Here is a 26,132-nt window from a genome sequence, read left to right on the forward strand (position 1 = left end):
AGTCCAGTGCACTCTCAATGGACTGTTCAGAGTTCTGCTGAGTCACAAGCTAAGGACAAGAGATGAGATTTGAAGAGGCCGTAGAGCTATCTTTCTGAGCATTTTGTATAGCACCCTCGCAGTAGCATCTCTGCACCTTTTCAGATAACGGAGGCAGCGTGGGATAAAGCTCATCCACTTTGAGGAAGGCTGTTACTTGAGAAGCATAGGGAATGGGTTGGAAAGGCTGGGTTCAGGGGGAGGCTGGCCAGTCCTTGGAAGACTGAACCAAGCTGGGAGACTGAATTCTGAAGTGGAAGGAAGCCCGTGAAGATTCCAGAAGGTGACAATGATGCATCCCCTCATCCATGTAGAAGCGAGGAGAAGGAGAGGCAGGACTCAGAGGGACCATAAAGGAGGCAATCGCAATATGAAAGGAGGTGAAAGAGTGAGCAAGTTTCAGCAAGTAGCCATCTGAATGTGTCTGATACAGGCGTTGTTTTGGAGGTGGTAACCTAACGATGGAGATGTGGGAAGCAAAAGATGTTTTGAAGTCAAGCTGAATAAAGCAGTAGGTGAATTCTGAGCTGAAGATAGGGATGCTGATGTTCTAATTGCTGGTGCTGTTCACAGTAGGATGTTAGTAGGGTATCAGCTTTAGTGTTACAGATATTCAGTCATTTGAAGAAAACTCCTGCAAGTAAAGAGTAAAGGAATAAAGACTGCAAAAAGGGGAGACCCTAGACTTTAGGCCCAGTTGAAACTAAAAAGCCTTGTGCTGACATCTTCCCTAGTGCAGTGGTTTTCAACCTGTGGTCTGCAGACACCGGGGATCCACAGACTATGCCTAAGATTTCCAAAGGGGTCCACACCTCCATTCAAAATTTTGTAGGGGTACGCAAATGAAAAAAGGGCTGTTCTAGTGTGATTCTCTACAAACACTGATTGTTCATTTGCATTGGAGTCGTGCCCTGTATTTTGCAAATTGAGAGGGGGGGTGTTATTTAGGGGGGTCCTAATTCTGATCTCATTGGGGTGCATTGGGATTAACTTAATTGAAATTAATGCTGTTATACTGTGAAGATCACAATCAGGTCCCGCTTTGACTGTCATTGGCATGTCTGATGAATTTGTCTTGGTTTGTTTTATCTGCTGTATGTTCACATGTTAGTTTTCCTCTGGAACATAAGTGTTCCTGCATATTGATATGTATCAGTGTGGAGTGCATGTATTTATATCAGGTTTTCATGTATGTGTGAGATGAATACTTGGTGTTATATAGCCATCAAGTTGTCAATGGATTTGTATCTCGTTTCTGCTATTGATATCTTTTTACCATTTACAGAATAAGAAAAGACAGATCCTTGCTGATCAGGAAAGGTTTGGAATAGGCAATAAAGTATCTTTCTGAGGTTGGATTCTTGGAGTTCTTTGTTTACAGGATTTCCCAATTAAGTTCTCTCTAGAATGTAGCTCAAACAGAATGCAGCAACTCACATCTGTAGAAGACTAATAGTTGTTTCAAAATACCAGTCTTTTAAAAATCTTACACTAGTTTCCAGTAAAACTTTGCATTAACTTTAAAGTTTTATTGCTTACATAAAAAACACTTAATGCCTGCCTAACCTATGTGCCAGTTCTGAGCTTGTCTCTCTTGTTGCTGGCTGAAGGCTGAATTGATAGCCTATCACCTTAAATCACTGGGTGCTGAGAGCATTTTGTAATTGTGCTTCCCAGCTGTGAAGCCTACTTTTCATCTGAGGTTCTCAGTTTGTATCTGCATCTCAAAATATATTGAAGCAACAGGAGTTTGCTGCTTTTAACTGTCCTTAAATTGTTGATAATTTAAGACAGTTGTATTGCAAAATGCCCTGCTTTTGAATCTTTGATGGATACTATATAAATGATTTGTTTCTCCATGCTGTTGTCTGTGCATGTCTAGCTAGGAGTGTACGGATTGACATGTACTCCACATGTTTATCCATGATGTCATGACTCCATCCATGAAGTTCTAAGGGGAGATGTTTCTCCATATTGTCATATCTCACTATATAATTGTGGTCTGTCAAACACCTGGGTGACCCTTCTAGACCCAGTTCCTTTTTTTTTTTCTGTGCCTCTGAACAATCTGTTGGTTCCTGACACACTGATGAATCAATAGGGAACATAAGATGGGAAAGGAAGGTTGAATGCAGCATAATGGCCCTGGTCTGAATATGATTTTCCAGAACACTAAGTTTTGTTGCATAACGTTCCTGCTGCTGTCATGAAATTAACAGAAGCTATTGAACAGCAGCTAACAGACGAAGGTCTGTCTGCCAGTAGATATATCGCTCTCTGTTCATTTGATACATTTAGGATGAAAAACTGCTTTACAAGCCAGGACAAGCACCATTCGATCTGTTGCTGCGTCCTTAATTGTCTCAGTTGTGGCTAGGCAACACAGTTCACATGCTATTTATTTTAAGATGCTTTTTCCCTTTTCCAAATGTTTAGATGAGCCTTATATTTACCCACAGCACAGGTGTAGTGTATACAGCATGGGTGTGCCTCACTCCTGATTAGAGCTGGTCGGGAATTTTTTCAGTGAACTGTTTAAAACCCCAAATACCAATTCATTGAAACCAAAAGTGTTGGGGTTGGTTTTCACAAATCTCCTAAATTGAAAAATTACAAGGGAAATAAATATCAAAATTCTCTGTGTCCCGTTTCCACGTCTTCATAATGAAAAGTTTTGGAGGTTTGAGTCAAAATTACTTTCCATTTTGAAATTTTAGTACATTTACACTAAAAAAAATTTTTTTAAGAAAAAGACCAACACTGAAATGAAGCATTTCAGAATTATCAAAACACTTTGTTTTGGTTGTTCTAAACTGCAATTTTTTTTTTCTTCAGATTTTGAGTTCAGAAAGTTTTGAAACTTCAACTGCTCATCCTGATTCAGGACTGGACGTATTTTTTTGCCATCTTGAAATTTTCATGGAACAGGAAGCCCATTTCCTGCTCAGCTCTACTCCTGACCTGGAGGGCTCACCTCAGAAGGAGAGGGGACAAGTCTCCATGGCCCATTCAGTTCCTGGGGTCCTAGTGCTGAGACTGGCAAAGTTCGTAGCAATTCTGAGATGCGCACTTTGCTCAGCGGGAACTGTGCTAAGACCTGTCGCATTTATTTCACAGAACATTGTAACAGCTCTGCCACTTCTCACCCTGGATCAGATTTAAACTGGCGATTTAAAGGTGAAAGGCTTCCTATCCCATTAACATCCCCATTTCCTCCACACATTGGGAGTAAGGGCTTCTCTGCACTTAATGCTACAGCAGCACAGAATTCTTCCAATGACCATAGTGCAGCCCACACAGGGCTTAGGACAATTTAACAACACCGCAAAAGGTGTGGATTTTTCATTTCCCTGACCGACATAGCTAAACCGACCTAATTATATTGTGTAGACCAGGCCTAAAAGGAGAGCTAGTTCTGCTGCTGGGGTCCTAAAACTATAGAAGAACCAGCTCTTAACTCCTGCAAGCCCCTTTGTGAACATTTCATGGACCTGGTGTTGAGTGGACTAGGGGCACTGTTGCTTTCTGCAAGTGTCCCCTGGCAAACACAGGAAAAATTCCTCATTGCAGTGTTGTAGTTTGTTGGTACCAGGATATGAGAGAGATGAGGTGGGTGAGGTAATCTTTCTTACTGGACCAATTTCTGTTGGTGAAAGAGATAAGCTATCAAGCTTTACAAAGCTGTTCTTCAGGTCCAGGAAAGAGATTGTCACAGCTAGATACAACACGGGACAGATTGCTTAGTATGAGAGGTGAACACATGTTGCCGGAGACTATTTAAGATGAAGTGGGCACTTAACATCCCTGCAGTTATAAGACAAAGAAGGGTTAGTGGGTTTACAGATTGTTGTAGTGAGTCATAAAATCAGTATCTCTGCTGAGTCCATGATTTTTAGAGTCTAGCAGAGTTATGAATTTAAGCTCCAAGGCTTTTCTTTTGAAAGTGATATGTAGGCTTCCTTTAAGGATGAGGACTAACAGGTAAGATATGGAGTGATCACTTTGTTTGCCCGCAGGTCTTTTATCATTTTTCTGTGTGAGTTCATTTGGGAGCATAGTGATTGTCTGGTTTCACCCACATAGTTATTTGTGGGGCACTTGATGCACTGGATGAGGTACACCACACGTTGTGATAGGCATATGTAGGACATGTGGATCTTGAAAGGTGTGTTGGAGGGCGGGGGGTACTGATCATCATAGCAGTGGAGAGATGAATTATTAAACAACAGTATAATGCTTTGAAATCCTTGAGTGGAAGGTGGTAAAGAAGTGCAAAGTGTAACTATAACTATTTGTGACATAGGGGCACAGATCCAAACCCCACATCTGATTGTGGATTCAGCGCTAAGTTAGCAGCTCAGCCCCTCTGTCTCTAGGGGCTGAATCCAAACAGCACCAAACTTGGCAAAGTTTGGGTTGGGATTTCATGCCCCAAATTTGGGATTGTTGGACCTGTCTAATTATTTTCCTTTTGCAAGAGGAACAGGAAATGGGCCTAAAACAAAATGATTTTTTCCTCTTTGAATTAAAAATAACCAAATTTTTACTGAAATTATTAAATTTGTGTAAGGGTAAAATATAAAAACCTAGGTATGCTGCTTTATTCCTTAACCAGCAACTTGTCTAGCAATTTCCAGCACACACACAGACATATGTACCTTAAAACAAAAGCTGCCATCCCAGAAACACTGTTGAAAGGCATCAGCAGGCTGTAGGGAATGTATGTGAATCCAGCAGTCTGTCAGGTCTCCAGAGGTCAGGCTGTAGTGCCTTTGTGGGTGTTTGTATTTCTCTCTCTCTATCTCTGTGTGTATTTTGTCTCCTCCTTCCTCCGTGTGCGTCTCTCTTCCTTTGCATCTCCCCTCTTCTATTCCTTCCTTCCTTCCCTAGATCACTATCCAAGGAATCTCCAAAGGTCCAGGCACTTCACAGAACTGTCCTTGGTGTGCTCCTGAATTGCCCAGTCAAGGGTATCTCTGCCTAAGGTTGGAGAGATGCTGTTACTCCTGGTGATCTGATTGCATAGCAACACAGCAGCACAGGATGGTGGAGGAGGAGAGACAGAGAGTGTGCACACAGCAGCGCTGAGCTTCAGCATGCATCCCTGTCACAGGGACTTCTTTGCTGATTCACAGAGGCAGCCCCAGTCCCTGGCAGTGGAGCCCAGCTGCTGCCTTCATTTCAGACCTGACGGAATCGGAAGGTAGGCCACAGATAAATTGTTTCCTAGCCAAATCCTGGCTCTACAGGGAGAGGGAAATTACCAAGGTATGGTTAGCTTCAGCGATGTGCTGTGTGTGTGTGTGTGTGTGTGTGTGTGTGTGTGTGTGTGTGTGTGCGCGCATCCGTCTGTCCACAGCACACTGTCTGTATGTGCGTCTGGGGAAACTTGCATGGAAAAGAAAGGGGATGGGGGGTGGGGGAGAGAGAGGCAGCCAAGACTTTGATTCCACAGGCAGGAGCTCAGGGAATGGTAAGTAGATGCAGATTCCTGAGAAAAACCGTAATAAGCTTTGCAATTATTTCCAGCTTTGACTCTTGTAAATCAGCAGTTTATTTACACTGACAGAAGCTATCTGCCCAGTTGAAGGGCTGCTCGGATCAGGGCATGGTGGCCTTCTAGCATTCTCCTTCAAAGACTAGCCTGCAGGGCAAAGCAGAGTCTAAAGCCCTTTTCAAGTAGGGAGCTGGGATCAGACAAGAAGCAATAGGGACTCTGGCCTTTCGTTCACTTCCTCATTCGCTCTTGCTGCTGCTTTTATAGTATTTTCTTCTTCCACCACAAGCTTTTTCCAGCCCCTCCCACTTTTTCTCCTGCTCCCTTCTTCTCCCACTAAGGACCCATATTGCAACTATCATTCTTCTGCTTGCAGCCGGCCAGGACTGCTTCCGGAAACAATCAGTTCTGCTCCATAATAGTCTAGAAAGGACATGGGCCGCTTCCTGCTCTCCAGAGTGGAGCACTCACCTTCGGCCTTCTTCCCAGTCCCAGCAGCCAAGACCTGGGCACTGCACGGCACTGCAAATGATTATTTCTAGTGGCCCGGCCCAGCCCAGCCCAGCCCCCGTTTCCAATCACCCCCTGTTTTTTCTCACCTACTCCCTTGCTTGGTATGGCAAAGGTGGTAGTACTGGCAGTGCGTTTACTACCTGTCAGGCCTCCTTGCCGAGAAGCGCACACGGTGCCACTGGAGCTGTGGAGAGCCGTTGAATTGCCCTTGAGTTTTGAATGTTGTGTTGGCGGTTGGGGAAAGCGGCTTTTGACAATTTGTGGGTTTGGGGGGGTTTTAAGTTTAAAGGTTTGATTTGGTTTTTTTAGAAGTCTGTGTTCTCCTTGTGCCCCACGACCGGGTCCTTCACATGTCAGCTCCCCCGTCCTCCACTAGTTAATCTCTCCTGAACTGCTAGAGTTTGCTATTCAGGTAGTCTTTGTGTTACCCGAGGGGGGATCCTTTCCCTGAATATCCAGTTCAAGGCCTTGGGGGTGCTGATCCCCAAAATGCACACGCAGTGCCATGGGGGGTTTCCATTTCTTGGCAGACCTGTTCTGAGTGCGCACCACTAATGCTTTGGGGCTCCCATTTTGCACTGGTGCATGTCAACACCCAACACTTGCAGGTAGTGTGTTCCTTTTCCTGGCAATGCATTGTAATGCCACGCAAGCCCCTGGTGATGCACAAGTGCGTAATGGGCCCACCTATGCAATATTGAATCGCTTCTTATCCAGTGGGATAAGACCTGTGCCCACTTAGTTATTGCATGCTGTGTAATAGAAGGCTTTGTCCAAATTTTCTTTGTTAACCAGTAAAAAACTGGGACAGTCTTTTTCCAGGTCACAGCCTAGGACATATAAACCTTACATATTAAACACTGTGTAAAGTAGAGATGATTAAATATATAGCCAGTAGCACAGCTGATCACAGAGGGCAGGACAAGAGGCAATGCATTCAAACTACAGCATAGCAGATTTAGATTAAATCTCATGAAAAACTTCCTAACTATAAGAATAGTAGGCCAATGGAACAGACTGCTCAGAGAGGTTGTGGAAGCTCATTCACTGGAGTTTTCAAAAGGAAGATGGTTAGCCATCTGTCTTGGGTGGTTTAGACTCAACAAATCCTGCATCTTGGCAGGGGGTTAGACTAGATGACTCTTGCAGTCTCTTCTAACTTGTGGATCTATGATTCTGTGATCAGACTGGAATACCTCTTTAAGATGACATTTGACCATCAAACAAGGTTAGGCAAAATGTGGTGCTTAAGGGGTTAAGTGGGTTTCAGTAAAATAAAAGATCGAAGTTCTCTACAGTGTCCAGTGAATTTCAGACTACACTGATATTTTAAAGAATGCTGTGTACAGGGCCTCTGTTTCAGGCTCGGTGCTAATGCTAAAAGCACAAAGGCGCTGTGGTTAATCCTGTGTAACAAAACAAATCCACTCCTCAAATGGCCTGATTGTCATAGGTGTGTGAATATCAAGCTGAGTGCTTAAGAGTAGAGGGTAAATTGCTTGGTCCCCCTTCTTTTACCATGTCCTATAAAACAAGAATAAAGTTGCACTTACACATTCTGGGAAAAGAAAATAATACTTCATGCAGCATACACTCCGCCTACGAAATTCACAGCCTCCCAAGGCTGGAGAACTACATGCTGTGGTTGGATGGCTAAGAGAGCTTGGGTGATTGTGTGGCCAGTAATAGTCAGTGCACAAAAATGTGTGTTAATGCAACATTAAATGGGTGGTGCATATTCCAGACCCTCATGTAAGAGTCATTCCTTCCCCTCCAAGAGCACAGGGAAAGAAGAGTACAGAGTGTCTGAAAGACAAGACAAAGAAAAGACTCAGGATAGCTTACGTAGGGAGAGGAAGCATGGTCTCGTGGCTAAAGAGTTGTACTTGGACTCTAGAGATCAGTGTTCAAGTCTTAGTGCTACCACAGACGAGTTGTGTGCTTCACTTCCCCAGTCTGTAAAACTGGAATAATGCTTCCCTTGCCTGTCGTATCTACCTAGATTGTGAGTTCTTCAGGGGGTGACTTTCTCTGCCTAGCACAAGGGGACCACAGTCAAGGTTGGGTCTTCTAGGTGTTACTGTAATAGAAATGATTACTGAGTCATACAGGAGGGTGAGAAGAGATTGGTGAGGAGAATGAAGTAGGAAAGCTGGGCTTAGTCAAAGTGGGCTTTAAGGAGGGAGCAGTTTGCCCAACTTTTCCAAGCACGGGGAGGCACAAGAAAAGTTGCATTTAACCTCCTCCTAAATAATATGCTGTGAGTTACATAAAGCCAGACGAAGAGGAACAGTAAAGGCTACATGGTGAGAGTGAGAGAGTGTGTGTGTGTAGCATGGCCTAGTTAACGTTGCTGTGGGAACACTAACTCTTCTGCATTCCCTGACTTCTGAGAGTGCAGTTTCTCAGCCTGGGTGTTGTATTAACAGAATGTATTTTTCCCATGGGCAGTTGGGGGGAAAGAGAGCCTGCTTCTTCAGGAGGACCCTCTCCTTAGTGTTTGCCATATACACACCTAGATCCTCCCCACTGGCCCCCTTCCCTGGCCTAGGGTCTAAGGGCCTGATCTTGCAAGGTGACGAGTGCTGTCAGTTCCACTGATGTCAGGCCCTTCATCTCTTCATGGGATGAGGCCCCAAGTTTCATTCGTTAGATGACCCAGCCCATGGAATGTGGCACTGGGGTGATACCAGTTGCATCAGAGGTTTCATTTTACTTTAATGGGGGTCCTTTGCACATTAAATGTTTCAATGCATGTGATGCAGGGGACTTAGATGCTTAATTAAGTTAGGGAAAAGGAGTTTTCTCCTGTCTGAAGAGGAAGGAGCTACAAGTTCCTAACAACCAATTGTCCCAGGACACGTCTGGTGCTAGGCCCGGTCACATCCCATGCATGGGCATTGGCAGCACCTCTTCTTTTCTCCCTCTGTGGGGTGGGGTTCCTGTATAGGGTGTTGTCTTGGATCTTTTCCTCCCTGCCCAGAGACAGGCAGAGGTGTGTGTGACATGGGGGACAGCGGGTGGTTCTACTCCTGGTTTGAGAGAAGGTGGAGAGAAGACCAAAGACACCCACTCCAGGAAGGAGCTCTTCCTTACTTGTAGACCCGATCCCTAGGCAGCAATGTCTCCTCTTTGTCTGCCATCAGTCCCTGACCCCAGTGTTTCAGGAGGGAATCCTGCTGGCCCTGGTTCCCAGGAACAAGTTACTTACTGCATGTCCAGTAGACAACTTTTATTCTGGAACGAGATGCAGTATTGTGAGTCCAGCTGTTTCAACTTGTTCAGGATCCTTTTAAGATGTAACTAAAACTGCAATGAAAACTCCTCAGCTACATATACATGAACATATAATTTGAACTTTGAAATATCCTCAACTCTCCTTCCTTCCCCTTCTGAGAATTCACTTATTCTTCCACTGTGCAGTAAATTAGACCCAAAAAAGGCATTAACCCTTGAAGCAACGGAGCAAGTATGTATTTGTATTTCTATTGCTATAACTGGATAACAGCTGAGAAGCCTGATCTCAAACATTCACCAAATAAATTGTTCCCTTTTAGGCCAAAACCCCAAATTGCAAGTTTTAGTCTCCAAGGGACATTTTTGAGGAAGTTAGTGATAGAAACACTTACTTGGCCTCACCTGCAAGCTATGCTATGAAGTTATTGTGTCTTCAGTGTGCTAAACAAGTTATACAGAGTCTGAAGTCCAAAGTTTGGATCCAGAGCCAAGATCCAAACTTCCCCCAAGACTGAAGGTTTCTTAATCTAGTTGGCTATAGAGCTATGGACCAGCTGCAAAGTTTGTCTCGAGATGAAAACTTCTCTGAAATTTGAGAGGGTTTGGATTTGGGTTTGGTTTAGGCCCATTTCTAAAAGTAAGGGCAATTAAATCATGTGCTTCTGGGTGTAAACTGATGGTCATAGAGGTCAGGCACGCGGTTTGCAGAGGGATGGTCTAGTCACCTTCCTCCCAGATGTGAGATTGGACTTTTGCCGGAGGCAGGATGCCAAAGGAGATGGAGCAAAGGTCTGACTTCATTCAGCAAATCTACCTAAATGCTGCCACTTGAGCAAATCAACCAATGCTGCTGAAATGGACTTCTGAATAGAGGCAATTCTGTAGACTTGATTCCCCAGTGAAGCAATAATCCATATTCTAGAGTTGGAGGCAGAACTGATTTAGCAATGGCTATTAGTTTCTTTTGTCAGACTGCTTTTCAGTCAGTACAATAGGCCAATCTCTCCATTACTGATTCTGAAACAGGTGCAGCTTGATAATCAAAAGGAAAAATCTGGGGGGATTGGTTTTGTCTTTTTTTTAAAAACACCACCATCCATTTTATCTTGAAACCACTTGAACGCTGCACCATTCTGGCATATAAAAGTAATACCAAGACCTGCACATGACTTATTTCTCAGCAAAGAGATAATTGTGATCTCAAATATGCCTGATCACTGAAGTTGTAAATGCATTTTGAAGTCCTGGTGCAGCATCATGAAATGCATAACACTATTGTGTGCACATGGTTTATGCTTATTGTACTGCAAATGGGGGAAAAATTGGCCAGTTTCTGCTGGGGTATGAGGGTAGGGCCGGCAATCAGCATTCTGGGGCAGGCCTGCACCATTGGAGAAAAGCCCAGCCAATATTATATGAGGATGTGCACTTTAGGAAAAGGGTCAGTTGTAATTTCCACTGGGAAAAGCTTTGCCTTGCATTCATGTATGTGAATTCTTACCAGCTCCTATTCACACAGGTGTCAGCATATTTCCCCTCCTGTTCTGAAAGGCACACAGGGGAACCTGCTTGTCTCACACCCAGATGGGTTCACCAGTGCACCTGCTGGGCTGCATACTCTCCTGTGTCCCTCTCTGCAGGGCCAGAGGGAATACTTTATGGACGAAGTCTCTGACTAGGAGGTGGAGGCTGGAGATGTATGGGAAACCCTAGTCACACACCCACAGTGTGTCTCCTCCTCCGCCGCCCATCACCAGTAGCATGGCATGCAGATGGCTACTGGGATGCTTCTGCACTCTGCGACCCCGCTGGTGGGAGTCCAAGCCCAAAGAATGATTAGTTAGTGCTGCTCTGAATAGCATTAATAGGTGCCTTTTTACCCAGTGCCCCAGGAATAATACAGGGAGGGGATTTTATACCAAAGGCCGAGATGTCTTAGTATTCCCCAGTGCATGCACTCCTACACAAACACAATGGGCTCAACCATTCTGTGCTCTAATGTGGCTGCAGGTCCAGGGTCCTGACCTCTGCTCCATCCCCAGGGATGTACTGTTATCACTTCACTGCACAGAGAGGGCCAATGTAGATTCCCTTGGGTGAGATAAACAGCTGCTGATGGGTGAATATTTATCTCCCTCTCCACCATATGGGTCTGGCTCTTCTCTTGGGAGCCTATCTGACAGGATGAGGGGAATTTACTGCGAGAGCACAAGCAAGACAGACACAGCTGTGGCCGGAGGACTTTCTCCTCACCAGGCTATCCAATGCTATCGGAGGCTTTGCAGAACGTGCGGGCTGTTGAGAACCCATCAGAAAGTTTCTCAGTGGTTCAGAGTGGGGCCATGTATGACAGGTCCCCATCCTGAGGGGGGCAGCCTCACTCCTCCTTTCTCACAGACCGCTTTTGAAACACCCCTGCTGCTATGGCTTCAAAGTGAGAACTGGTGGTTGGGGCTATATTAGAATTCCCTTTGAAAACCCGGCTTTTAGGTGGTGGGTCATAGACCTAAGGGGAGTGGGAGAATCCCTTAGCACTGCAGTGGGCATATTTAACCTTGTGTATGCAATACTTAGCCATCCTTCCCCACTTGCCCATACATTTAACCCCATTGATTGCTACACTGCACAGACATGCCACGCATGATGTTCATATTCTTTGTGCATTTAGGCCCAAGATGAATCCCCTCTGTTTGTGATCAATTGGTCTGTTCCTCTCAGGGCACTGGTGCCGTCTTGAGGTTAGAGTTGCAATTATTGTGTGCTATTCCCAGCTTGCCCAGTGATTTGCTTGGGAAAAACATTTAATTTCTGTGTCTTGGTTTCTCCAGAGCTTTCTGTAAAACGGCAAATTAACGTTGTTGATTGTCCAGGGGTGTTGAGCCTGATTTTATGTTTGTAAAGCACGTTGAACTCCTCATCTGAAAAGTGCCATGGAAGGGCAAATGCTAATGATGCAATCTATGAACTTTTCATGTTGTCTGCCTTGATATTGTCCTCTTTAGTCACAGCCCCAAGCCTTGTGGTATCACAGATTAGTATAGTCGTATATTGTGCCTTATTGTAGAATGTTGTCCTTTCTCAGCTGCTTTGCTGCCTAAATGGAAATGCAGGAGCAGCACAATGGCCAGAAGAAAAGAGTGGAATAGGTGAGAGACCAGTTAATCATTGTAATGTATTATGTATTATACATTACAAATGCCTTTTTCTAGGTGCTGTAATGACCCATGATGGAGTTTGTGTTTGTGGTGGGTTTTTTCATGTATAATGTATAGTTTATCTGTCTTTGGAGCTGTAGACATATGGCTTTACAATCAATATTCCTTCCAAACACAGGATGTATTAATTATTCCTGTCCCTCTGAGATCTTTGAGGGTAAATAGCAACAGTGCTAGTGCCCATGGCAGTTCCTCCCTCTTTCCTGCTAAGCTCTATAGCACTAAGACATTTTTGCATGCTGTAGTATAATTTGTGGAACTCATTGCCACAGGGATTTGTTAAGGCAAATTGCTTACAAAAGAGGATTAGATTGTTTATATAAGAAAGAAAATAGCATCTTCAGTGACACTAGTTCTAGGATAAAAATGACAAGGCCTTTTAGTCTTCATGCTTCAGGGCAGAAGCTGATCTGGCAGGTGGAGTCAGGAAGAATTTCCCCTCCATTGTTCCATACTGTACAATGAGTGCATTATGGGGGAACATATGCCTTCCTGAGAAGCATCTAGACTGGCGACTCTCGGACACAGGCTTCTGGACAAAGCAGACCTTTGATTTGTCCTCTTGTGGCAAGGCCTGTGTGCCTAGTTTTTTCCCTGCAAGTCACCCAGCTCTCCTGAATGGTGAGATCTGAGAGCTGATCCAGTGGATTTCACACTATGTTTCAGGTGCCTGTGCCCAGAGAAGTCTACATTCCCATGAACCTCCGTTCTGATGCAGCCAATGGTCATGCAGGGATGCCCCTACACCCTCCCACGATGTCATGAGCGGCGCACAGCAGACCAGTCGCGTCGCAGCAGCACCGCCCAACCACAGTCTCAGGTAAGAGTGCCGGAGCTTGGTGACTCTCATACTATTTTTTTCTTTAAATTCAGAGTTTTAGTGACCGTTGCCAAACTTCTGTCTTTATGGCAAATTGGCACCTCCTACATTTCTGTTAGTGGTGGGGCTGTTATTTCCTCTGTTCCCCCGTCCTCCTGGCTTCCACTTTGCATATTCCACTCATATAGCACTTTCCAAATGCACAGTGCTTCACAAACAAGAGATTGGCTTGAGCGACAATGTGCAGCACTGGGAATCGGTTCTGGATTTCAAACCTCCTACACGAAAAATCATGTATGTGTGCATGGGGCTGAGAGGGGCTCTGTTGTCACCTCTCATGATCTTATGATTAGTTTTGCAATATTTGGTGTTTTTCTTGAAGCCCCAGCTCCTGGAATCATGTGTTGGGAGGAGGGGAATCAGCTTTCATGTTTAAAAAAGGAAGTTTCAGCAGAGTAGAGGTGGAAAATATGATCCTGGTGCTAACGGCTCAGAAACCTGAAGGCAAAGAAAAAATCCAGCTGTTCTTCTTTGAGTAATTGCTCATGTCCATTCCATTACAGGTGTGTGCATGCCTCCATGCACAGCTACCAGAACGTTTTTCCCCTTAGCAGATCCCATAGGGCTGGCTCTTGTGCCCCCTGGAGTCCTGCGTACATGCCTTGGTATATGAGGCACTGCCAGCCCTGCAGCCCCTCAGTTCCTTCTTTCTGCCCGTGGTGGTTACTGGAACTGCCTGCGCTTCCATTACAAGCGCTTTATTCCTCATGTTTAAATGTTAAACTAGGTTTTTTTGTGTTAATTAGTTAGTTAGATTAGTAACTGCTGTAGTGGTAGTTACACACTTGAAGATAGTCTAGCTTAGTTTCTTACCGGGAGCAAGTATGCTCCAGTGTCATGTCCTCAAGCCATGCACGCTGGCGGGAAGGCTTTCCTGCTAACTGACCCCCACTGCCTGAAGCATGGGGGGGAAGCTCTTCGTAAGTGAGAGAATGGATCGTAAGGCTTTCAGACCACCAGAAAATCTGCCTGAAAGCCCAACTCACAGAGCCCCGAGCCGGCTCCGAGCCAACTGCTTCACTGTGGTATCCAGCACGCCACCGGTGCAGATGGCACTGACCCGACTCGGCACCGTGGAGTCGGAAGCATTCTGACTCCCCTGCACCATCGGAGCAGGCAGGGTGCAGCACTGATCCCCACCGAGGTCGGATCACGGAGACCCGCTGCTGGAGCCAGAATCTCCAGCCAGGGAGCCTCCCCTGACTGGAGGAGTGGGGGAGCCCCTTGGCACCTGCTGGCACTGTCAACTTTGGTGGCCGAAGTGCGGCAAGAGCCTTGTTGGCCTTGCAGATGCTGTTGCCGCCCATACCTCTGCAAGAGAGAAGGGGCTGGCATTAAGGGGAAGCCCACGTTGGGACCCCCTGAATGGCTCAGGAGATCCTCCCCGTACTGGGGAAGATCTCCTGCAGGCCGGTTTCCTAGAGTAGAGCAGAAACACTCCACTAGAAGTCAACCCAGGTCGTGGTTGCTGGACCGACCTGAACCGAGGCGGAGAACAAAGTCGCCCGCCCAACACCGGTCTCGACCCCCCGGCACCGGGTGAGGTCCATCCCACCGCTCCGGCACCGAAGAGTTTGCCAGCAAGTACGCAGCGCTGATCCCGGTCACCGGAGACAGTCTCAGTACCGAGGAGCCGGGCGGTATAGAACCCGGTAGCTGGAGACAGGCTCAGCACTGAGGAGTTTGCTCCCCCCCGCACCAAGGCAACGATGAACCCCAGATGCCAGGAGTTTGACCTTGCACCGAAGCAAAGCCTGGATGCCGGAGACAGCCTTGGCACCGAGGTTTCACCCCCCATACCGAGGCTGCGCCAAACTCGGTGGCCGGGGACAGACTCGGCACCGAGGAGTTCGCCCTGCACCGAAGCCGGGCAGAGCTGGTCTCTGGAGCCTGACTCAGCTTGACGCATGCAGAGTGCAAAAAGTCTTTGATGCAGGGATGATGCTTAGGTTACCCCAGCTCGCCGGACCATTCTCCGTACGCCTGCTCCGGCTGCAGCACCCACGACGAACCTGGTAGTCGAGGTGGTCATCGCCAAGGGGTCGCTCTCTGAAGCGATGGTACCGCACAGTAAGAAGCTTTGGGCAGCCCCAGCAGTGGTCTGTCAACAGTGTCTCTGTGTCCCTTTGGGGATACAGTACCTGGGGGAGCATCCATCAACAAAGGTGCTAGAACCCCAGGCAGATGGCCTCAAAGGCAATGGCCACCCCAATGGCCGTATGGGGCCTAAGGGGTTTCCCGAGGAGGGACGGGACCATGGTCTGTCAACCCCTCAGGGATGCAGTCAGTGCCTCAAGTCAAGGAAAAGGCCACCATGCACCCTCAGACAATGACTTGGCCCCACGGGCGGCTCCCCCTCCTCCCTGCCAGATGAAGCACGCTCCAGAGCCCTGGTTGTTTCTAGGGCACACCGGGAACTGCTCAGGAGGTGGCCTCCACCAGGGGGCTGGAGGCAAAGGAGCAAAAGGGGCGTCCAGACAACCTTTAATATGCTACCAAGGAGCTCCACAGAGGGGTAGCTGCCCTGACCTACAGAGGGGTAGCTGCCCTGACCTACAGAGGGGTGCCCAACATAGTGAGGGTCTTGTGGCAAAACCCCCTCCTCCGTATCCTGATGCCTAAATGAGCCGGGAAAAGTATTACACCCAGCCAAGGGGTTTGAATACTGTTCACCTCCCCGCCTCCTGTCTCTGGTGGTGGTTGCTGCCAGCCACAGGGATAGGCGGGGCAGACGGGCTCTACTCCAGACAACAAGGACGACTGCAAACCAGACTTCTTTGGGAAAACTTTATTCAGTAGCACTACCAGCAAGTGGAAGGTGAGCCCCTTGGGGGACTCAGGGAGCTGCTTTGCTGAGGCTCTGCCCGGCAGCAGATGCTGAGCCTGTGGGCCATTGCAGAGCAGGGTACCGCGGGAGCTAGAGCAGCGCTTCAGCCACCTTCAGTGGCTGCCTGTTTGGTGGGCAGAGCCATTCCTCTGCCATCGGCATGCCTGGAGGTTAGTGGTTGCAATCCTGGGCTATCCCGAAAAGGTCCAACCGCCCATCAGGGCCTCTTCCATAGATGGGTCAGCCTTCTCTTCGTCCACTTAGAGGCAGAGCTGCATGGCCTCAGGGACTCCTAGACCATGCTCCATTCCCTGGGCTGCCATGTGCCACAGACCTTCAGGTGTTGGGCAGGTCTCCAGGGACAGTAGCAGCGGAGGGCCAGCCATGGCCGTATCACGACCTACGGGCAAGGGGACAGAGTCAGGGGGTCTAAGAGATAACATCCACCCTGACTGGCTCCTTAGGCCCTCAGTAAAGGTCCTCTCGGCTATGGGACAATCGGAAGGGCCCTTCTGCTGGTGAACGTAAGGGCAGCGCCTGAGCCGCCTATACCCTCCTTTAGGCTTGGGTGAACCAGAAGGCCTTTGGCCCACGGGGCCACTGAGATAGCCCGGCGAGCTAGGGCCTCCGGTCGTCTCTCAATGCATTCCCCTTCCTCCCTCTCAGTGGCAATTCCACATCCAAGAGGTTGAGGCCGCCTCAGCCAGGAGCAGCAGGAGAGGTCCCTCAGGCGATGGTGGAAGAGGTCCTACTCGAGGTACTTCCTCATTCCCCACCCGCCACCCCAAAAATGGGGGGGATTTGAGGACGGTGACAGACCTATGTCATCGCGCAAATACCAAACAAGGGGCTCAAGTCTCACATGGTCCCCCCGGCTCCAGTAATGGGAACAGAAGCTCCATATGCCGCCCTGGATGTCAGGGACGCACATCCTCAAGGTTCCTCCACTTCATAAGGGTTACCCCCTCTAACGCTTTACGGCTTACCCTGCGGTCTGTTACTTGGCCGACGGTGTTTACTGAAGGCCTGGCAGGGGTAGCTGCATGCTTGACAGTGCTTGGTCCGCTCAGACAGGCCCAGGTCCCAAGCCCGGAGCAGGTTGAGCCGGTCAGGCATCTCTCGCGACTGGAGGGGTCCTGCTGGTAAACGCACAAAGCCCATGTTAACTCAGGTGCAGCCTACGGAATGCATTGGAGTGACCGGTTGCTTCCCGGACCAGACCTTCTTGCCCCAGCCCGGCTGTGGGACAGACTTCCTCGGGATGGGCCACATGCACAAACGACCACAGCCAAAGGTTGCCAACAGCGGATAGGGCACAGGTTGGCCTGCACCTATGGGGTGAGGACAGCTAGCCCGACACTTAGGCCGCTTCAGTCACGGCCCCGGGATACAGTCTGAGCAGGCAGCTCATACATCAAGGGGCTACGATCCCCTCTTCTCCCCCACCCCAAAAATAATAACCCGACAGCAGCAAGCCCTAGCCTCCCGAGTCTGGTAAATGACCCCTTGGGATGTGTGTGTCAAGGAACAGGCTCCTTCAGTTACCCCGATAGCGGCCACCTCGAGTAAAGAGTACACTGCCGTATCAGCGCTCATGTCGCCTTACAAGGCATCTGGCCAAGGAAGGAGAGGCATCACCGATGAGAGACCCGCGAAACGCTCGCAGGGCTTGCAGAAGGTCCCTCCGTTTTATCGAAAGCAGGGCGGTACAGGTGCTGTCAGTCAGTGTAGCGACCAGGTACTACACCAACAGGCAGCAGGAGCCCGTTCATCAGCCTTATGAAGGGAACCTATCGGTCCTTGGGACCTGGCGGTGATCACCTCCCGGGGGTGAGGAACGACGAGGCGGACCACATCAAGGAGTCGCTCTTCCTCACCACAAGGGGTTGCTGCGCCTACTAAGGGCATCTACAACCGTCTGGAGGCGGGTTCCCCAAAAGGAATCAGTCTGTATCAGTCTGCAGCATGAAGTGTCCACGGTTCTGCTCCCTCTATGGCCAAGGGGCGGGGGCACTCGCCAACGCCATTCGTCCGTAGCAATCAGAGACCTTCATATTCGCTCTCCCACCCTCCCCTCCTGCACACAGTCCTGCTCAACTAGGAGGGGCTAATCAGATGCCATCCCTATTGTTCCAGCTGGCCACGCCAGCACGGATTCAGCATGCTGCTGGATTTCTTGATTGCCCACCTTGGGAACCTCCGAGCCAGCGCGACTCCAGCTACCAGGATTGCAGTCACCTGTGGTGCCCAGAAATGGATCCCCGACACCTCGGGGAGTGATGGCTTGCTCATCGCCTGTCGGCCACCAATCTGCTCAGAACAAGCCCAGGGCGTACTGTGATAGGTAGCAGGAAACCCTCCACGCAGGCTGTGTACCGGGTTAAGTGGAAGTGGCTGTTGCTTGCCTGGAGCAGCCCAATATACGCTGCCCGGCCTTTCACCAGCGGAGGCGATCCAGGAAGTACTTGCCGCAGCTAAAGCTCCAGGGACCGACTGTGGCCTCCCTGGAGCCCCACTAGCAGCCATATCAGCTGTCCATCAGCCACTGGAAGGGGGATTGCGGTCCTCCAGACTGATGGCGGTTCCGTCCCTGAAGGGGGTGGGAGGCTCTATCCGTAGGCCCGCAACCCCGTGCTTCCCTGGGATCTCGATCTGGTCCTGCCCAGCCCCCCACCCCTGGAACCCAGGGCGTCATACCCTCTACTCTAGCCTTCTGAGAAGGTGGCTTTCCTGGGGGTATTTACCTCAGCAAGGAAGGTCTCCAGGACCAGAGCTCTGACCTCAGAGCTCCTCCCTCATACTGTAGTCAATAAGATAAGGTTCAGTGAGACCGCACCGGGCCCTCCGGCCCAAGGTGGTTGCCCAGTCTCATTGGAACAATCATATATTCTCCCCAGGTTTCCCTGAACCACACAGTTTGGAGGAGAGGAGAAGGCAGCACTCGCTAAAATGCAAGTGGGGCCCTGGCTTCTACATCACATGTACGAGGCTGTTCCGGAGAGTGACACAGCTCTTCCTCGCAGCTTCCGACAGGATGAAAGCTTCACCGGTCCCCGGCTGCTGCAAATTCCTTGCGAATAATTTCCTGCATCGCGTTGGGCCATGAGCAGGTGAAGGTGCCGCTTCCGGATGTCAGAGCTCACCCAACAGAGCTCAAGTTCCATCTGCAGCCTTCCTAGCGGAAGTGCTAGGGAAGGGCATCTGCAAAGCAGCTGCCAGGCTGGCGGTGCGTACCTTCATGTCCCACCACGCCTCTGTCCAAGGCATGGGTAGTAGTGGGCTTCAGCAGAGCTGGGCTGCAGACAGCTCACCACTAACTCCTGCCCACCTCTGAGGTACTGCTTGTTAGTCACCTAGAGTGGAATGGACATGAGCAATTACTCGAAGAAGAAAACAAGGTTACTTACCAGTAACTGATGTTCTTCGAGATGTGTTGCTCATGTCCGTTCCACAACCCACCCCCTGTCCGCGCCACCGAAGTTGGCAGAAAGAAGGGACTGAGGGGGCGTAGGTCCAGCAGTGCTTTATATACCACGGCATGTGTGTGGGACTCCAGGGAGCACCAGAGCCAGCCCTACGGGATCAACTAAAGGGAAAGAATGTTCCGGTAGCCGTGCGCGGAGGCGTGCACACACTTATAGTGGAATGGACATGAACAACACATCTTGAAGAACATCAGTTACTGGTAAGTAACCTTGTTTTTTTAAGTCTCATGATTCTTTGGGGTCTGACTCATGATTTTTGAACACGTAGGGTTGGCAGCACTGGTCCCATGTTGGGACTGTAGGGGTCTATCTCCCTTCAGCCTCTTTGGAAATCACAGGCTTTTGCTTAGAAGCAGGCATGTGCTCTTCTTGGCAGGGCGGGCTAGGGGCCAGTAGCCATTCTGAGCGGTTTTCTGACCTGCATGGCCTGTATGTCCCTCAGATACTGTGTCAGTGGTCACTGGATGTGTGTGTGCCTTGCACTTCTTGTGCTAAGCTTAGCCTAGACTGGCAGATTGTCCTGCCTGCGAAAGGGAAATGAGCAAATTAACCCAGGACCCCAGCCGATGGCAGAGAAGGCTCAGAAATGTCTGCATTGCTGGTCTAATCTGGAGGTTCAGCCACGCCTCTTCAGGGCTCTTTCCATTCGCCCCTTTACTGCCTCTTTCCATTCCTGCTCCCTCTGGCTGAAGAGTGCTGGACCAGCTCCCTGCAGCAACAGCAGGAGTGAAGCAAGCCTCTCTTGGCCTGAACACTCCTTCTCTTCTACAGCATGTCCAGGTTTTTGCTGGCTCCAAGAAGCTCGGGTTGAGTCTGGGGCCCAGGGCTGGATCCCAGCACAGTGTATTGCCATTGCACTGGTGGGCTATCCCAGCATGGAGATCTGGAGCTCAGGGGGGAGAAGCTGGGAGAAGGAAGTGTGAGAAACCGGCATGTCTATCTGTCTGAGCCAATTCCCTGGCTGGAAGCGGGGCTCACAGATGAGCCCATGACTTTCCTCTGCTGGTTCTGAGTCAGTGTGTATGGGGTGGGGGTGGGGGTGGCTGTTATGTAGCTATTACCAGGAGTGTGTGAGTGGGTTAATAAAGGACCCAGCAGATTCAACAAGGAGCAGAAGGTCGGATGGAGAGTGAAGAGTGCGCAGCACCTTCCTTTGCCTGCCGTGACCGTGCTGAGGAGCAATCTGTGGGTGGAGCTGGCTCTCCTTGGGGGTACAGGCAGGGAAGAGGGAATGAGCAGGGAAACATAGAGGCCAGGGCAGCCTCAGGGACACTTGCAACAGTCAGTAGCTGCACTGGAGAAAGGAGTGTACAAGGGCACTCATTGCTCAGGGCTCATTTATCACCCATCCAAAGCCTCTCCTGACTTCTGTGCTGCACAGGGCCAGGGTATTTAACCCCACGCTCAGGCAGAGTGCCAGGCCGCTGGCTTGCTCAGCTTGCAGGGCAGCGATCTTAATAGCCGCTCTGCCTTCCACCCGCCAAGGTCCGCATGCTGTCTGCCCGCTCCCTGGGCCAGGCCTTGCTCATTAGGGGAGCTGGCGTCGCTATTCTCCTCGCTTTGGAGTGCGCTCCTGGTGGGTTGGTGATGCAGAAGGGTGTGTTGATGTGAGAGACCCCTGATCGTGAAGGGCAGCCCAGTCCAGAGGGGGCAGGGAGGGGATGAACGGGGAGGGATGGCAGGCGTGCAGAGAGAGAATGAGAGAGATGGAGAGGGAGAGATACAGGGAGCTTTTCATTGTGTTCCTGTAGGTGGATCTGAGCATGGGAACAATGCCGAGCTGCAGAAACTCCCGAGAACTCTGTGGGAGACAGATGGGGACTGTGTGAAATCCTTTTGGCAAAAACAAGATGTTTGCACTGGGTGCAGAGTGGTGAGTCAGGCCCATGAATGGGGACATTGACTGGGGGAGTCAGACTGGGGGGTGGGTGCTGAATCTGCAGAGGGGCTTCCCCTTTTCTGTGCTGCTGTCCCTAGGGCAGGCCCTGGCCATCACTGCGACACACACCTCTGCTGGGCCCACCTAGGAGATCTCATGGTGGCTCTGGCCAGGAGGTGGAGGCCAGGACAGACGCTTCCCCACTGATGCTCTGCGCAGGGTGTCTGGTAGCAGTAGGGAACCCCATGGGTCTTTCTGTGTAGTCTCCCTCCTCGTAGAATGGAGTTAGGGGAGTTTCTGTTTCCATCCCCCATGCCACCCCACACACCCCATCGCTGTCAAGGGATTTGATTCTGCACTATAATGGGGCTGAGAGAGCGCCCTTGGGTGCTCCCCAGTATCCAGAGAGCCTGGGGGCTGCTGCATCATTGCCTTTGCTATCACCTGGGGCCAGCCCTGTCCAGTGCCACCTTTGCTATCACCTTTTGCTATTACCCGGGGGTGACCCTGCCCAGCATTGCATTCTCTTATACGTACAGTGATTTCTTTGAACGTGGCTAGCTGTGGCAATGGCACAGTCTCCCCCATCAGTGCCTTTTGCACACGCGTGTGCACAGGGTGACTGCTGGTGACACCCTGCCCTTCCTCATGCACAGGCAGCCGCCGTGGCACCAATGGGGGTGAAGGCAGGTTGGAAGGAGTTGGAATTCTACCCGGACAAAGCTGTGATTCACTGGCAGAGCAGCAGCTGCCGCCGCCCCCCTCTGGATTCCTGGGGGGTCAGCAAACAGAGCAGCAGCCACCAGCTCCTCTTAGCTCTCCCGTCCTGCTCTTCGCCCGCCCTCTGGTCCCTTCCACCCTGCCTCTCTTCCCTGTGGTGCTGTTTGCCTTTCTCCTGCTCTGGTCTGCCTGGTGCTGGCTGATGGCACTGGGAAGGGTGGGGGGCAATGTTCTCTCCTGGGAAGCTGCTGAACAGCTGCACTATGGATCCCTGGCTCTGCACAGGTAGGGGAAGCTCTCCACAGCCCGTGTGTGTGTGTGTGTGTGTGTGTGTGTGTGTGTGTGTGTGTGTGTGTGTGTGTGTGTGCGCCTATGCACATATCTAAAAATAAAACTGTTCAGATGCATCTGATGTCTGGGGGGAGAAAGAGCCAACTAGCCTGCACCTCTGCAGCTGCCGCCACTGGGAACTGGTGCTTCATGTGGAAGCGCTGCTTTCCTTACCCGCTCACCTGCAGGGGTTTTGTTCTGGAGAACAGGTGTTGCACATCTGGCCAGTGCATGGCTGCTGTCATTCTGGCTCATCTATGGGACATAGTGAGTGGCAGGAATTGTGGACTTTTAACCTTTCCCTAAACTAAGCTGGAGAGGATCATGCTTCCTGCCGGGTTATGTCCACGCAGCTCTGTTTACCCCCCAGATGGTGAAAGGCATTTGGTCATGATCCCTTTGTAATCTCCCTGAAGACAGAGGAGGTGGCTATAGCTACGCAGTGCTAACCTACTTTGGCAGCATGAATGTTTGCACATGAAATGTATATTGAAAGTCTATACAGGCAGCAGTGTTAGCTTGAAAGATTTATGATATTCATCTGTCTAGGATTCCTCTGTACTCTGTGTTTGATGATCTTGAGGATGCTCTTTGGAAAGACATGGCAGATCAGGGGCAGAAAATTAAACGTGTTTTGGGTGAAACGTAAAACAAGCTTCTGCCCCCGCTGTGATCATTAAGTAGCTCCCAGCACTTTTTCTGGGGAGTGGAGGCGTGATAACTCTACTGACCTGGCGAAAACCCCTTCTGATAGGTTATATAGCCAGCAGGGACCATTGTGATCCTCTAGTCTGACCTTCTCGCTAACACAGGCCATAGAACTGCCCTGAATTCATTTCTATTCTGTTCTGCCTGCTCCAGTCTTTCCTTCTGTCCTATTAGCATATGGTCCCCCTCCTCTGACTCCTTGCTCAAAACTGTTACAGTGTAGCTGTGCTCTTTGAAACAATTACCACACCCCTCAGAGGTAGCTGCTCTCTGAAGTGATTCCTGTGCAGATGGTTTGGAAAGCACTTGGGAATGAAGGGTGCTAACGCATGTTAATTGTTACCACTTGTGAGCCCTGCCAACAAATTAGAACTGGAGGGAAATCTTGTCCTTTCCCAAACAAAACACAGCAACTTCCCATCTGTGAAAACGGTAAACCTTTGTGTGTTTTGGCAACAGGCAGCAAGCTGCCATTATGGTCACACCCAAGCCCTCTCCACCCATGCACGCCAAACACATTCAGTCCAGTGGTGTGTGTGTTTGTGTTGCACTTTAGATCATGCCTCAGATTGTTGGTTTGTTTGGTGCATCTAGCAAGTGGGATTGTCTCTGCTGTTGTCATAAGAGAGAGCGCAGTCTAGCAATCAGAACTCAGGAGTGGCAGTCAGGAGACTAGGTTCCTCTCCTAACTCTGCTACTGACTCACTGGGCGAGTTATTTCCCCATGCAGTGCCCCACTTTCCCCCTTTTGTAGAATGTGGATAATGCTTCCCTTTTCCCCAAGGGACCGAGGCTGTAAAGTGCTTTGAGATTCTCAGAGGAAAAGCACTCTGAATGCAAAGACATGTAGTGTCCTCTCCTTTCTTCAAGTTACTGGGGTATGTCTCTGGAATTCAGAGTCTCTCCCTGATTTTCACACGCACACGCGCTCTTCCTTCTGCAGTGGGTGCAGAGAAGCAGCAGAGTCTCTGGAAGTTGGGCCCCCAGACCACCAGAAAATGTTCTCCCCTGCAGTCTTCTACAGGAGCTCATAGTCCGTCTTTTGTGGTGGATCAGGCCACACAACCAGGGCCATTAATATTGTAACAAATTGGTGGTCATGTGGTTGTCACTGTGCTGCATGCCGAGACCCCTCAGAATTTAATGGCAGCAGCAGGAAGAGAAGTTGAAGCCTGTGCTTCTTGCTGCTCCAAAAGCACAAGCTCTAACTGCTTAAGTTGACAGGGAATCTCCCTTAGCTGGTAGTAGTGTGGAATCTATGCTACACAGCTGAGCAAGTCCGACTCAAGCCAACAGAGGGTAGTAGTGACAGACACACATCAGGCAGTTGCTCTTATTAGATCTAGAAGATGCTGGAATACCAGTTTAAGAAAACCTGAAAGCATAAGAGTAAAACCCCTCGTCCTCCTCTTGAAGGGTTGTAAACGCCGATAACTTTATAATGTGTCATACTGATAGTACATCCTTCATTCCAGCACCTCACAGTGCTTTAAATCATTCATTAACAAAACCTCAAGACCTTCTGTGATGCAAGTGGCATTTCAATCCCTTTGTGCAGATGGCAAAGCTGAAGCAAATAAATGTTAAGGGTCATGCCCAAGAACACACAGTGAGTCAGTGGCAGAAGTGAAAGTGGCAATCAGCCATGCACTCTAGCCACTAAACATCCTCTCTCTGGATATAGTGTGTCAGGTGTCTATGTTTCTATCTAGGTTAAAGCAGCTGAAGATGGTGAAGGATCGCCCTGTGTAACCCGGCAGGCTCCAGACAGCGCCCTTGGGCCCCAGATACCTCTGGAGATGAATCTTTGTTGGAATGAGATAAAAAAGAAATCCCACAGCCTTCGGTAGGACTCCCTGGATGGAGTGAGCTTGCTGGGTTTTGCTGTGCCCTGGGACTGCCTGCTGGAGACGTTAGGCACAGGCCTTTCGATCTTGTTCAGTTCATTTGCCACCCAAGTTCACTGACCTCCCGACCTCTAAAGCTGAGACAAATCTCTGAGTCACTGACTTTCTTTCTCTTCTTGAAATGTATTTTCTTTTCATTTGCCCTTGCTGTTGCTCTCACTCCTTCTTTCCCAGTGTTTTCTCTTATCCCTTTATCTCTCTTCTTCCCCCTCCATTCCTGCTTTCTGTCTCCTCCCCCTCCCCCCGCCCTCCATTCCTCACTGCAGCTCTGCGTGTGTTCCACTTCTTACTGCCCAAGATGAAGACGCAGGGAACCTATTCCCTTCACATCCCCTCCCTCTGTGGCCTGCCCCTTCCCTCCAGGCCCCTCCCCTGGTTCTAGGAGCATGTGCCTTTCTGCAGCCTTCTGAGGTTGCAGATCCACGGCCAGCATCACTGAGAGTTCAACTGGGGCATACTAATTTGTGCTTTGCCTTAACACGCAAACTCTCCTGGAAATGGTCCAGCCTGCGACAACTGATAGCCAAGTCCCTGCCAATATGGGCATAGCTGGAGTTCAGTCCGTACATACGCACAAGTCCAGGCAGGTTCCTCTGCTGTCCCCCATCACGCACTTGGAGATCAGAAACAGCTTCAGGGCATCCTCTCACCCACCCCTGCTAATACCAGCAAAGGCTTCTAATGCTGAGCTCCTGGAAATCTCCCATGGAGGGGATCGTCTCCTGCATGTGATGCCAGTGTAGTATCCATGTGCATGCTCACCTGGGACCAGCGCAGGCAGTCAGTGCACCAGTGCAGCAGAGAGCCATTCATAGGCCCTGGGTGTGGGAAGTTTTCCCTTAGCATTCCTGGCCCTCTTGCCTCTCATCAGGGCAGAAGGCACATACTGTGTGAG

At 49.6% G+C, this 26,132-nt stretch overlaps 1 protein-coding gene across 2 annotated transcripts in view; it reads left to right on the forward strand.

The window, feature by feature from the left end:
* Positions 1-13,213: 13,213 nt before the first annotated feature.
* Positions 13,214-26,132, forward strand: part of DRP2 (dystrophin related protein 2) — a 32,434-nt gene continuing 19,515 nt past the window's right edge. For both annotated transcript variants that reach the window (XM_067549763.1, XM_067549762.1), the window contains exons 1-2: positions 13,214-13,321; positions 25,043-25,176. In XM_067549763.1, coding sequence (XP_067405864.1) covers positions 13,214-13,321; positions 25,043-25,176 — 242 coding nt within the window. The remainder of the gene's footprint in view (positions 13,322-25,042; positions 25,177-26,132) is intronic.

This window comes from Emydura macquarii, unplaced genomic scaffold (assembly GCF_026122565.2).
Source record: "Emydura macquarii macquarii isolate MOO-44397 ecotype Brisbane River unplaced genomic scaffold, CSIRO-AGI_Emac_v2 contig_1253, whole genome shotgun sequence".
NCBI lineage: Eukaryota > Metazoa > Chordata > Testudines > Chelidae > Emydura > Emydura macquarii.